This window comes from Pseudorca crassidens, chromosome 16 (assembly GCF_039906515.1).
Source record: "Pseudorca crassidens isolate mPseCra1 chromosome 16, mPseCra1.hap1, whole genome shotgun sequence".
Lineage (NCBI taxonomy): Eukaryota > Metazoa > Chordata > Mammalia > Artiodactyla > Delphinidae > Pseudorca > Pseudorca crassidens.
In genome coordinates, this window is record NC_090311.1 from 13881080 (window position 1) to 13895269 (window position 14190).

Sequence of the window (14190 nt, forward strand, 5' to 3'; positions counted from 1 at the left end):
TAGTTGTGGATTTCGAAGGTCAGGGTATATATGGTAAAATAGATCACATAGAGGGGCAACAATTCAAAGGTCCGGAGTGGGGAAGGAGCTTGGCATATTAGGAAACTGAAAGAAAGTTGATATTACTAGAACATGGGGTGCAAGAGAGGAAGTCTACTAGGTAGACAGGAGCCATATTCTAGAGGCGGTGGTCAAGATTTTGATATTTATCCTAAGGGCAGTAGAAGTTTAAGTAGGAGTGTAACATGATGAGATTTGTCCTTTGTAAAAAATTACACTGGCTGCAGTGAGAGAACAGAGAACAGACTGTACAGGAATGAGAGTGGATGAGGGAAGACTGTTGCACTCATTCAGGTGAATGTTGATGGGGCTGAGATGCGGGTGGTAGTAGTAGAGAGAGAAAGAAATGGATAAATTCAGGAGCTGTTTAGGGAGGTAAAATTCACAGGACCCTGTGATTCTTTGGAGAGGGAGAAGCTGAGGATAATAGGAAGAGATGGGGATGGAGAGAGAAGAGGTTTGCTGCTGAGCAGAGGCCCCAGGTGGGTAGGTGCAGAGTCAGTGCACAGAGCTGTGGGCAGTTTGATGTGGACCCACACTGAGAGCAGAAGCTTGAAATGCTGGCCCCAGATCTTGGGCCTTTATGCCTGAGGACCATAGAACCCAAATTAAACTCAGCAGTGTTTGTTCAACCTGTTTTACTTATGGAGCATGGTAGGTTAGCCTGGTTCAAGCCCAAATGGGTGCAAACTTCTTGGCCCCCTTTTCCTGCCTCCGGGTCTCCTTGCCCCGCCCCAGCCATTTTCATACCTCTGCAGTGCCGTGTTCTCAGACGCCAGGTCTCATTATGTTGTCCTACATCTTATCCCATTTCTGTGCTTCTCCCTGCCTCAGAATAGAATCTCAAACCCTGTCTGCTTAGAGGTGGTTCTCTGCCTTTACTCTAGCCTCATTTCTCATTACATCTGTTTCACCTTATGGCTGGCCCCTTACGTCTAAGCCTTCTGTGCATTTGCTCCTGTCTTTCCTCATTCCAGAATTGCCCTCCTGCCCGTCCTCTAGCAAGGTACTGTTCTGATTCCATGTCTCCCATTCAGGTTTCAGCATATTGTCTGGTGTGTTCCCAGTCTCTTCCTCCTCTTCCTTTATTTATGAGTATTAATAATCCAGAATGAATGGCTCATTACTGTGTGTTGCTATAGCAGTTTACTTCAAATTTTGTTACTGTGAGGATTTAATGTCCCACCCCCCAGCCTCTGCTCTGGTGTTGGGGTTATTTCCACATCTCTCCTCTGAACAGATTGCAGGCTCTGTGAGGGTTTACTTCTCTCTGCAGCCTCCCACAGCTTTCATGCATATTGAATGAATCAAAGTTTAGACTTGGTCTTTTCTTCTTAGCAAGAACCTTGCAGTACCATTACAAACGAAAGCTGTTTGATTTTATCATCTGTATGAACTGACTTTCTTCCCCTGCCTCCTACAGCCCCTTGTAATGCAGCTAAAAGGCAAATTCTGCTTTGCCAAGGCATTGCAGGATTTCGAAGTCCTGCCTTTGGTGATTTGCAGGGCAGCCCTGCTCTTGGGTTACTGGCTGTTAAGCCTCCCCTGACACTGTAATTAAGATTAAAATTTTGTTTGTTTCGGTCTTGTTTTGGGAAAACTGGTTAAGTCTTAGAGGGTCAAGAAGGCAGTCAGAATAAAATAAATTCCCCTTCTCAGTAAATTACATTATTAGCTTATCAACCTCAACAGCACCCTTAAATTTAAAAAGATGTGTTCTAGAACTTATTAACTCCCAGTATTAGAAACCATGCAGTTTTCCTTATGAAAATGATATTTCATTTACAATTCATGAAATGTGGCAGCATTTTCCCCCTCATCCTTGAGCTATTGAATTGTTACTTTGGGAATCTAAGTAGTTACAGACACAGAAGTTGATCAGGAGATTTTTAAACTGGGGCCGCCCTAAAATCATACTGCCTTAAATGATAGGTACCATAGCCGTACTTTGCTCTGTCTGGCAAGGTAGTTTATAGTGTTTTGTTAATCATTCACACTAAAAAATAGTTGTTGAGTGGATCAACAGCGATTAAAGACATGATGAATGAATGTAGAGCATCAATATTGGGGTCATCTGAGACACTTTGGAGTTTGCATTTATAACATGGGAACCAGTCTTGCTATCACAGTGTTTTCTTATATTAGCATCGTATGATGGCTTTTGCTATACAGTTGGTATGTTTTTCAGAGCTTATGAATGGAGAAACTTTTATTGTTGGGTTATGACTCTTAAAAAGCTTGATTATAGGGAAGGTCTGTGAAATATTTTAGAAGTAGTTTTAAGATCTAAACACAAGAAATCATTACATACTTTGCAGTTAATAACTCTAATTTTGATAAGAATGCATTTATTGGACAAGTTCTGAGATTTGAGAGGTATGCCTGCTGTTTATCATATATTTAGGTCATTAATTTGTTGATATTTTCTTACCTCAGTTTGCTAATCTGTAGAATGGGAATAATAGTTCCTATTTCATAGAGTTGTTTTGAGAATTATGAGTCTCACAACATGTAAAGCATTTAGAGTAGTGCCCATGACATAGAAAATATTCAGAATGTTACCTAAAAGAAAAAAAAAAAAGGCATGGTACCAGTCACCCTGAAGGGCAGAAGTCCTCATTCAGCAGGCTCTTGTGATCATTGTAGTTAAGGAAATTTTCTTAACTTTATGACTGTAGGTCAAATCCAAACTTATTCAACTATGATATGTTCTTTAGAAATTTTGTGCATCACAGTGCCATAAGATTTTCTTTAATGCCTTTTAAAAAATGTTATTGAAAGAGAAAAGTAAACCTGTGACATTTAAAAATTCATTTTAGTTTCCTCTAGGTAATACCAAAAGGTTTTATTGAGCAATAAGGTGATGGTTTTGTCTGTGGGTCTTTTTTTTTTTTTTTTGAGGAACTAACTTATTTTTCAAGTGGGTCTTAAAATTTAAGCCTCAATTAATTACATGTAGCTTTCTGATCCAAGACTGACCTGGAAGCACTAACTCAAAGAACATTTGATTTTATTTTCCTGTGGCAGTTCAATAACATTAGACCCCTTGTCTTCCTTTGTCCCTCTTCTTTAATCTCCAGTATCCTGCATATTTCTGTTGTCCCCCTGATTACATGCTTTTGTGAAACAATTACCAACTGCGTGATTGCAGAAAAGAATCACAAAACATACCATGAGCTCTCTGTAGGTGATTCTTGCAGATTTGTTAGAACTGCTTAATAGTTCAGAAGTTCGTATAGATTGCATTTTGCTAGTTCAAAAACAGGGTCGGTGAGAGAGAAAGCTTGTGTAGCTAACCTAGCCATTGCCCTTGTGTTGTGCCTGAGTAGGGAATCTGATAAGAGTGATTTCTTTTCCTTAAGACCAATTAAGCCTTTACGTTTGAAAAAGACTGAGAAAATTTTATGAGCCTGGTTTATAATCTGTACACAATACAGATAGTGGCACTTCTCTGAATTATCACTGTGATTCTGGCAAGCAAAAATAAGAAACTACTTTAAATTCCTGTTGTGTTAGATGCTGCAGCAGACTTGAATGGTGTTGACCATAATTCTCCATCTGTCTGCCTTAATTAGTTTTTGTTTTGTGCATTTAATTGAGTTTTAGTCGTTCCTTACAGAGTGCTAATCTGTTTGTAGGCGATGTTCCTGTTGCCATGCAGCTCTTCCCAAGTCTTACTCAAAATGGCAGCCTTTCTGAAAATCGAATGGGTTTTGAAGATTTTTTTAAATTCCCTGGAATAAATTCCATACCCATACCAGGTATGGGTATGAATGACAGATCTGTGTCTTATTTCCTCTGATTTTGAAAACGGTCAGCAAAAGTACCATGTAGTGCATAATAGGTATTCAGATATTGAATAAGTGAGTCGGTGAATGAATGAATGAGTGAATCTCTGTTCATAGTAATTTTCTTGTCTGTCCCCTTGTTGAACATGTTTCTGAGCCATCAGCAGAGGTTGCCTTAGAAAATACTGCTTAAGGGCACATAGTTGATCAACCCACAGCTTTGTTGTCTTTTCGTTTATTGGTGGATGAGTTCTGACCTTGGTGCCATGTCTCCCATGTTGCCTCACAAAAGATACTCTTTTGACTTCTGGAACTGAAAAATGCTGTTTGGATATTGAGAAATTTGAATTCCCAGCATTTCAGTGGCTTCTGAGGATGACAACACTATTTGAAATCAGGACTGTATTAGAAAACCTAGGTTATATGGTGAATATAGCAGTGATCCCATCACTGTGATGTTGCAGAGTGGAGGATAATGGAGCCTCTGGATTCTCTAAGTTGCTCCCCTCAGCATGTATAAGAGGAATAGCTAACCAGGATTAGAGTGAAGTCTGCCATATTGCAGTAGAAGAAGCCATGATTTCGGCCTCCTTAGCGCAAAGCCTGACACGACTGTGAATTAGCTGGGGGATATAGTTGTGATTGCCTCCATTTAGAAGCCATTCTTTTGAGGTTTAATTGTTTCTGCTCAAATAGTAAAACTATTGATAGCCATTTAAAGCTCGAACTTTAACAAGTCAGTCAGTAGGTAGATGCTTGCTGAATGCCTACCATATGCCTGCCCCACAACGTGGAGTCTGTTGGAGGGTCTTTATGAGATATTTAAACTTGAATGTATTGGATACAGTGAGTTAGCTGGAGGTAAACACAAGATCTAGAGCTGCATTAATGGTGATAAATGTTCCAGAATGATTTGGTGCTTTTGGTTAAGCTGTTGTGCAAGAGACAGATTTCACTCTTCTGACCAACAGGTCTCAGCTCACCTCAGTTGCATTCATCTAGTTGATACATATTTCAACAGCTTTATTGTTTTTGCAGCCAAAGAGTGTAAAGATTAAACAATAGTTGAAATTTTTTATCACATTTAATTACTTAACTGCAGTCATTTCTGGATGTATGTTTTCTTTTAACATTGACAATTTTAAAAGACTTGAAAAAGGTTTGGTTAAATGTTTCCTTCCCATATGATTCCTAAACAAAAGATGGCAATTTAAAAATAGATTTTATCTATTTGCTGCTCATCTTTTGACTGTGGATTTCTTCCAGGAGGTAAAAAAATCTCTTTGATCTTTTATTTTCAAATGGGCTTTTTGATAGTTATTCCTGCTTTGGTTGGATTTCTTTGACATAGGTTGTACTATAAGTTACAAAAACATCTTTGAGACAAAAGTGAATGGTTATTTGGAGTTAGGTACAAAATTAGGTTTTTAAAGACCTGGAGAAATTCAGGTCTATTATTATGCTGACAAACGGAACAAAATGTACTTTGTTTAACATAGATGAGCCAATACTGATTTCCAGGCTACAAATTAGACCTTAAATTTTATAACTCTTATTTCTCAAAGCAAATCTCTTATTAAAAGACTTTTATTAAAAAAATATTGCTACCTGGGAGCTGTTAACCTTAGTAAATTATTGGTGTTTTGTGACTCTGTCTGAAAAATGACTGTGGTTAATTACATAGTGCAGTCTTTCTAAGTTACCAGAAATAGGAAGTAGTTTTCTTGTAACATAAGATGATTTATGTGTGTGTTCTTTGAATAGCTGAAGAAGTCACAGACCTGAAGAGGCAAGCAGTTGAAGAGATGATGGACAGAATTAAAAAGGGAGTTCATCTCAGACCAGTTAATCAGACAGCTAGACCCAAGGCAAAGGTATGGAATGACTAAATGCTTTTTTCCCCTGATGTTTCTTTTTTTTAACGTAAAATTTTGAAATCTGATGAAAGCTGCATCAGAATTGACTGTCAAATCTTGGGTTAAGTCTAATGTGCCGTAAAAGCCTTTGCTTCATATAAGCACTTTTCAGAAGGACTCTGACCCATAGGAAACCTAGGTCACTACAGAAAGTAAGTCCTGTGGTTGCAGGGTGCTGCCGTCTCCTTGAGAGGGACATTGATATGAACTGTTATACCAAACAAGTAACAATTAGCACGCCCTTTATTTTCATCAATTCCTGGTGCTTGTGTGTAATTCAACAAGTATTTATTGAGTATCTACTATGTGCCAGGTACTGTTTTAGGCACCGGGAGTAAAGCAGTAAACAAGGCACAAAGATCCTTGCCTTCCCGAGGCTTCTGTTTTAGTGCGTGGGGGAGGGGAATCTGAGTGTGGGGATCACATCATATACCGTAGCAGACCTAAGACAACTTTTGAAAAATAGTGAGGTTTATAAGATTGTTTCCATTAATTTCACAGACCTATTCCCGATCACTTCAAGGAGAAACTTGTGTATCTGTATCATCAGCTGTCTTCTAAGCTAGACCACAGTGAGCTCCAGGGTCTGTGGAAGTACCTAGTGTCTAGTTCAGAGCTTTTCCTTCCCCTTGTATATCTGTCCCATTTAAATAGACTCAATAGTAGAGTTTTTGACATTTTTCTTGAAAAATGTTTTTTCCTTCCTCACTCTAATAAGGTAGCAGCAGATTGCTTCTCTTTCTTTTTCCTCTTCCTTTAAACCAAACTTTATGGTCCTTTCTTACTCTCAAGGATGCCCTTCTTCAGCTACTTCAGTGTCCCCAAGTGTCATGACTATTCACTAGAAATTCACCTGGGCTTTTAAAGTTGCCACTTTGTCACAGGCAAACAAGATAACTGGACAAGGCAGGAATGGCTGTGGTGTGGGCTGTCCAGGGAAAGGGGGTTGGGAAGAGGGAACGAGCATTCCACGCCAAGAGAAGATTCACATCTAGGGAAATGGAAGCTTCAGCCAGCTGTGGAGAGTAATTCAGTCTTGTGCTAGAGCTCTGAAAGCAAATGGGCAGAATGTAGAACTGGACGAGAAGCTGAGCGTGTAGATAGTTGGGCACAGCTCTTTCAGTGCCAGTGTCTGATGAGTGAGTGAAGAGCACTGTTGTTGGAGTCGGGTCCTTGCACTATCACCCAGCTTCCCGGGCTTCTTCTCCATAAGATACCCTCTCTGGCTCACACGGTTGTTGTTAGGGTCAAATAGAGTAAAATGTGAAACCACTTTAAAATGAAGGGTCTAAGTAGAACCTTAGAAAATAATACATTTTTATGGCTTTCATGTCACAACTAGTTTGGAAAGAATAGCAAAACCAAATTATTACTAGAGAAAAATGCAGTGTCGTAAAAGAAACAAAATTAGTTTAGAAAGAAAAATGTTGAAAACTTCTTAAATCGTAAGTGTTCTGTATGTACTTTCATTTTCGTTATATCACTTTGTCCTTTTTCTTTCTTGCCGTGACTCTTTCAACAGTTACACATTATTTAATGTCAGTTCAAAATCTGGAGGACAGCTGAACAAGGATCAGTGGACAACTGTTTTGTTTTGGGTTTTTTTGCTCTTAATCATTAAAACTGTGTAGATATAGTGGTGAATGACCTGGTCAGTAACCTTTAAAACAAATGGTCACTGCATGCCTCAGTGCAGACTTCTTCCCCCAGTACCATCAGTACTTTCCTGAAATGTCACCAGTTATGAGAGTATGCAGTCCAGGCTTTGAAAAGGCTTGTGCAGTCAGAGGGCAACTTGAGTGGCATAGCAGCACTTTTGAGTATGCCTTTAGGCAGGGTGTTTGTTCAGAAGTCGTAACATGTCACCGAACAGCTTACCTACAGAAGTCAAGCCTGCCTTGAGAGTACTAATTTAACTGCGTATTACTAAATTCCTTGATGTTGGTGGTGGTGCTGGTGTGGTTAAAATTAGTGTCTTAGAGCTTCTGACTGGCACTTGTGACTGCCACTGATGGCATGTGTATTTCACAGAAAACGGAGGCTATGAAAGTTGAACACCTTAGTTTAATTTGTACATGAGCAGCAAACCTCTCTCTCACTTTTTCTAACTGTACGTTTTTAAAAATTGGAATAGGATCTTATTCTTTTATTATCTTTTGAGAGGAAAGAATTATAGGTTGCCATTAATCACCTCCCATCTCTTGATGAAAGATTAGCCTTGCCTCTTTTCTAGGAATGAGAGGCCTGAGTGATTCCTTTCACTGTGTCTTGTAGGTTTTCTCTTCATCTCCTTTGTGAAAGGAAGTGGTACAGGGAAGATCAGAGGGTTTTTTTTCAGCCATCTTTTCATTGAGGGGTCCACGAAGACTGTGGTATTATGGGGCAGGCAGGTATTACCCAGAATTTCATTTCAAATTATTTTGTTCGTGGTGTAGCCAGATGAGAACTGGGCTTGTAATCAAGACACCTGACTCAAATACAGAATTCCTCAAAGTGTAACTTTCCTCATAAGTAAGATGAAGTACTTGGACTGCACGCCCTCTGAGGTCTTTTACTACTCTGGTAGCTGGTGATGCTAACATTCTCCTGTGATCCCGGTTGTGAAATTCATGAAACTAGACGTGCCAGTCCTCTGTAAGCTGGCCTTGGCCTGGAGCTGACGGAGCTGAGAGGTGCTCTGCCCTGTTGCTTGCTTTCTGCTCTGCACTCCTGCCTTCCTAGTCCTCGTTTGCTGGCTCAAGTCCAGCAATGAGAGTGAAGAAGAGTTTATTGTAAAATGTTCTGAATAATTTGGAATTAAATCTTTGAAATTTAATGTTTACCAGATCTTTTCTACATAAGATGATAGTAGGTAACAAAATGATGTGTAGAAGATGGTAGCTTGGCTCTTACCTAATTTTCTATTTAACTGCTCCTTGGGAGCATTAGCATGTCTAATATTTTTTACTAACCGTAAGACATAAACCTAATTTAAAAAATGTAGTCAATATAAGCCACCAACTCTTTGCCATGTAAAAGTCTTTGTTGGGTATCTTAAAACTGAATTACTCCGTCATTTTTCTTCTTTTTTACAATTGTAGCCAGAATCTTCAAAAGGCTCTGAAAGTGCAGTGAATGAACTAAAAGGAATACTGGTAAGAATAGATCTCAGTTTATTATTTAGTTAATGGGAAAATGGAAGAATATTTTAAAAATCTACTGTTATGAATAATTGGTTTTGATATATTTGATTTCCATTTACAGTAAGCCTCATTACTTTTGATAGTTTACTTGACTGTGCTGTGGACTCCTCCATTGGGTGTGTTAATAATGTGTCAGTACTCTGCTGTTTCTATTCTAAAAGAATGGGTACACTTTCCCGCAAATCATTGTTTCCTGTTCTTGTTCTCCAATACTTGTATTACAACTTGAAGATAAAGTGTCTGGCCAGATGTGAGGATCAGTACATGCTTATATAGTAGATATATTATAAATATAAATATAGTAAATAATGTTATAAGTAAATCTATACATAGATTACAGTAGATTTATTTATAAGTAAATCTACGATAAAGGTAGTAAATAATAGTATATTGTATAGTAGTCTCTCACATGGATAGTGCTTAACTTTGGGGCATGAAAGTGGAATTCTTGGCACCTAAATATAAATCAGAGATTCTCCCCAAATATTTTAGCATCAGAGTCATAGTCTGCTTTTCTCACAGTTTTGAAAAGTCATGATAAATTTGGATAATAGAAGTTCCTTTCTTTATGTTACGAATTTCATTTTCTAAAAGTAATTCACATCCGTTAGAGAACATGCTTAATGCCCATCTCTAGTCATATTTCTTCTTTACAAAGTATGAGATTTTGCCAACAAAATAAATGAGTACTGCCCTGTCTGACAGTTTCTGTCGGAGACAAATGCCTCACTTAGAAAATGTTTTGGATACTAAGAGCTTTATTCTCAGATCTTGTTACAGTCTCAATACCAGTTATTATGCACAGTAAGTCAACAAACATGGGGGCGGAGGTAGAGCTAATATTCCCATGTTCGTTGTTACTGTGCTAATTATGCATTGCATGCAGACATCCACATAATTGTGGTAAACAAAATTATTTTCATCAAGCATGAAACAGTAGACTTAACTCGGAATGGCTTAATTAGTTTGCTATAGTTTTTAGGTGAGTGGAATTAATACTAAAGAGAGGTATGTAGCACTGGCTAACAGTAGTGGTCTACCTACAGAATAAAGTATTAAAACCATGGAAAAAGTATGTAGTTATTATCTCATGGATTCTTTGGTGAGAAAATTTTGTTATCCAGTGTTCTGTTAAGGAGAATGCCCTATGACAGTCCTTTTTGTTGTCTCTACATTGTAATGCTAATTTTTGTTCATGAAAATGCCCCCAGGGGCATTTGGAGGTTCTAGGGTCATAGTTCTGATCCTCAGTGAAAGAGTAAACTTCACTGTTTGTTTTTTAAGTCAGGTTTATTTGAAAAATCAGACATCTACATGAGATACATATGATATTTGATTACCCAGGTTACCCCACTTGCTGATAATGCTGGTTGGTAGCAAGTTTACTGAAAATCACAGCATTGCTTTTAAAGATCATGTTCACTATACAATCATACTCACTATAGTTTTGTGCCACTTCAAGGAGAGAAATTTGTGAACAGATTTTTGTGGAATAACTTAACAAATTATAAAAATTGTCAAAACATCTTTCTTTTCTTCAAATTGCCCTCATCCTCTTTTGTCCTGGATTTATCATTAGATTTCTCTACTTTACATGGCATTAATGTGTATCACTAATAGCTGTTATTCTTTGCATTAAATTTTTTTAAAGTGGAACTCACGATGCTCTCCCGTACTCTTCTGTGCCAAATGGCAACTTTCCACTACTACCACAGACGTTTCCCTTGAGGGATGATGGATCACTTGTAACTCCCAGTCACTTGGGGCCAATAAACCATACTTCTTTTAGGAGAGAAAGGAAGCCCCTATCAGATGGGGCTCTATTGGTGCTTCTTGCTGGAGTTCAGACTATTAGTATTATCAGAATTTAGTACCCAGCAAAGTACATGACACGAACCTCACAGTTGTGGCATGTGAGAAACAAACATGAAAAGAACATAAAAAGTCTACAGATTGTGTACTGAAGTGGAAAGTGAGCACCTGTACCAAGAGATGCCAAGAAACCAAGAAGCTCTGTGTTCAGTTCTACTGCAAAACAGAAACCAGGAATGAACTCAGTCTGGGGGTGTTTTTACTGCAATGAAAGTGACCTGAGTTGTAAGCCTACTGCTGAAACTTAGCACATGGGTAGAAAACACATCTCGTGTTTGGGGGAGTTGGAAAACCTCACTGTCTTTTGAGTTGTACACTTTTCAAGCCAATTTTTAAAGTCTCAATGTTGACTGAACTTATTCTTCCAAGTCTATTTACACTTAATTTTTAAAGTTGTGTATTTTGTGGATAAAAAATATATAGCTATTTCTCATAGTCACACAAGGGTTTCTTTTTTTTTAGGTTTCGCAAACCTCTTGAGCCACACCAGCCATTTAAAAGCCACTCTAAGTGGAAATGGGCATTTCCAAAGAATAAATCAACAGAAATAAATCAGAAAGTCTCTTCTCAAGTTCAGTTGCCTCTAAATCAAAGAGACAAGAACAACTTTTTAAAAATTCACTTTTAGGTCTTTTTTGAACATCTTCAGTTTTTCATATTACCCAGGAATTGTTGAATAGTTAATTTTGTTCCCTGACAATTAGAGTTGTTGGTATTATGAACATTTATCTAACATGGGGATTAAGACTGTTAAATGATGAAAGCGGTTTGGAGTAGAAATAGAAATTAGAAAAGTTAAGTTCAAGGTCCAGCCCTATCACTGACTTACTGTGGGACCTGGCCCAAAACGCTGAGGATCACTGATTTATAGGATTCTCTTTTCTGTGAAGTGAAGGAATTGTATGTACCACGTGGTGATTTGTGATTTCTCTAATTTTATGATTATAATATAAGTAGATAATTAAGACAGTCTTGGTACTTCATTAGCTGAGCTCCTTTATCACGTCGGTTGAGATCCATACAGAAACCTTTCCTCCATAATTGCCTCCATATTTAAAGTTTGCTCCTATACTAACCTAGTCAACCGCCTTGGTCAGTGAATGGAGAAAAAAATTGGGAATTCAAGGATTAGAACTTGGAAAATGAATTCCTTCAGTATCAGGTGCGATGAGAGGATAGCTCACCACAGTCAGGAGTTTGGGGAAGTAATGCGGTTATCCAAACAAAAATAGAGACTCTTGTGAAAGGTAAATTCTTCAATAAAAGATATCCTTGGAAGGTATATGTGTATGTACATGTACATACACACATACACAGACACATATCTTTTTCTTGAATTAACTCTAGCCATTGGGAAAATCACACAGAATGTCCTTGATGTTCAAACAGTCTGGTAGTTTGAGTGATTTTAGTAAGGGCCATAAGTTTTTCTGTTCACAAATGATAGAACTTTTTAAAAATTATAAACACAAATGATTTGGGAATAGTTTTTCTAATGCATTAAAAAAAATTTATCTGAATTGGTTTTAGTTCTGTTTTCGTTACCTTATCAGTGTTAATCCTACCTTACTATATAACTCTTTGATGAGTGGGTACAGATCTGCATTGTTAACTGTTAAATAAAGAAATCATCTAATTTTTTAAATTATAGAATAAGCTATTATAGTGTTACATGTAATATGATTTTCCTTTAATGTATTTTATGAATTTTTGCAATAAATCCAAAGTAGAAAGAGGTTCTTCCAGGGGGAAAGTATCAGATGCCTGATTAAAATATGAGCCTTAAGAATTTTACACATCAGTTTTGGTTAGCTAGCTGACAGCAGAGGAATATAATCTCCTAATCTTGTTGGTCAGTTTTCCCAGCAACAGACTGCTTTTCTATAACTTTGTGCAGTTAGGGAGAAAAACACCTTTCTAACCGAACCAACATAATAACCTATATCATGTGAGATTTGTAACTACCTAATTTTACAAGCTACTTTTTTTGTTTTATAGGTTAAAGAAGAAACATGAGTTACCATTTTAGCTAGTAGGATTCTTAGAATCGTTCAGGGAGTTGGCAGGGGCAGGGAGCAGCGTTCAGGCAAGCCCATAGTGAGCTGAAGTGACAAAGGCTGGCCTACTTGTTAGCCTGGGTGGACAAAGCCTGCCTTCCGACTCTGGCCTGAAGTCTGGCAAGTTATACCTGACTTGAGGTTCTGATTTTCTCTGATCAAAAGATTGTGGTTCAGCTGGGTTTTTATTCCCCCCTAAGCCTGCGGCACAGCTGAGGAGGGCTCTTTCAAAGAAATAGGGGGCATTTCTTAGAAAAGAAAATGGACCACTTGTAATGGTGGGGTGCTAAATCCTTACCCCTTAAATCTACGAAGAAGTGTGTCACCCAGTGTTCTGTACAAACACTTGGCTGGTAATGGAGATAGAAGACCGTAGCTCTCCCTCCATAACATACTTCCTGGAGGAGCCAGGGCAGGGGAGCATTGCCTGGGTCTTCCTCTGTCCTCTTGAAAGTCAGTACGCCTTTCAGCAGGAGCACAGCTTTATGGCATCTCTTGTTTCCTTCAGTGTCTTCCGGGTGCTGAGTAATCCATTCATTCACTGCCTCCTCTGTTCAGGAGTGTGGGATTACGGCGCCGGCCCTTCCTTGCCTCCCTGTAGACTGTAGCCTTTGCTCTTTCACAGAGAAGCGAGGTGTGCTCAGCGTAGCACCTCCTGGGTTAGGCCGCCGGAGAGCGTTATGTGCTTCCTTCGGCAGCACGCCTTGTCACCAGGTGTGCGGCCAGGGTCATTCTCTCTGAAGAATCGGCCACATTTTTCAGTGCCGCAAGGATTTGGGTCAGTAACTCATGGCTGCCATGTCAAGATAACCTTCTAAGGTGAGTTCAGTATATCTGTTTTCTTCTCCGCGTGGTCGACCAACACACATCAGAATCTTAATCATCAATGTGCAAGTACCTTCCCACCACTGAATTTCATATAGTTAGCCCATCAAGAGGTATTCTTGTGCTGTTCTTTTGCTACGAAAGCTAACATCTTACATCATCAGTAGCATCTTCTTAAATGATCCAACACTGTGTGTTAAAGATATGCACATTAAAAATACATATATAGCAGATTCATTTTAGTTCCTAATTCCATTCAAATTCTGGTAATGTTTTGGTGGTTTGACTTTTATATTCTTTTGTGTATTGTATTAAGACATTAACCTTTTTGTTTTTGTTTTTGTTTTGTTTTCACTTTAGGGGACACTTAACAAATCCACTAGTTCAAGAAGCTTAAAATCCCTTCACATTGAAAACAGTGAAACTGAGTTAGAAAGGATTTTGCGTCGCAGAAAGTTGACAACAGAAGCAGATAGCAGTAGTAAGCTGG

General features: G+C 38.4%; 1 protein-coding gene across 6 annotated transcripts in view; it reads left to right on the forward strand.

The window, feature by feature from the left end:
- Positions 1 to 14190, forward strand: part of SHTN1 (shootin 1) — a 101901-nt gene that overhangs the window by 66800 nt on the left and 20911 nt on the right. For 4 of the 6 annotated variants that reach the window (XM_067709286.1, XM_067709285.1, XM_067709287.1 and 1 more), the window contains 3 exons: positions 5613 to 5722; positions 8845 to 8898; positions 14061 to 14181. In XM_067709286.1, the coding sequence (XP_067565387.1) occupies positions 5613 to 5722; positions 8845 to 8898; positions 14061 to 14181 (285 nt within the window). The other 2 variants (XM_067709289.1, XM_067709290.1) reach the window with 2 other exon arrangements.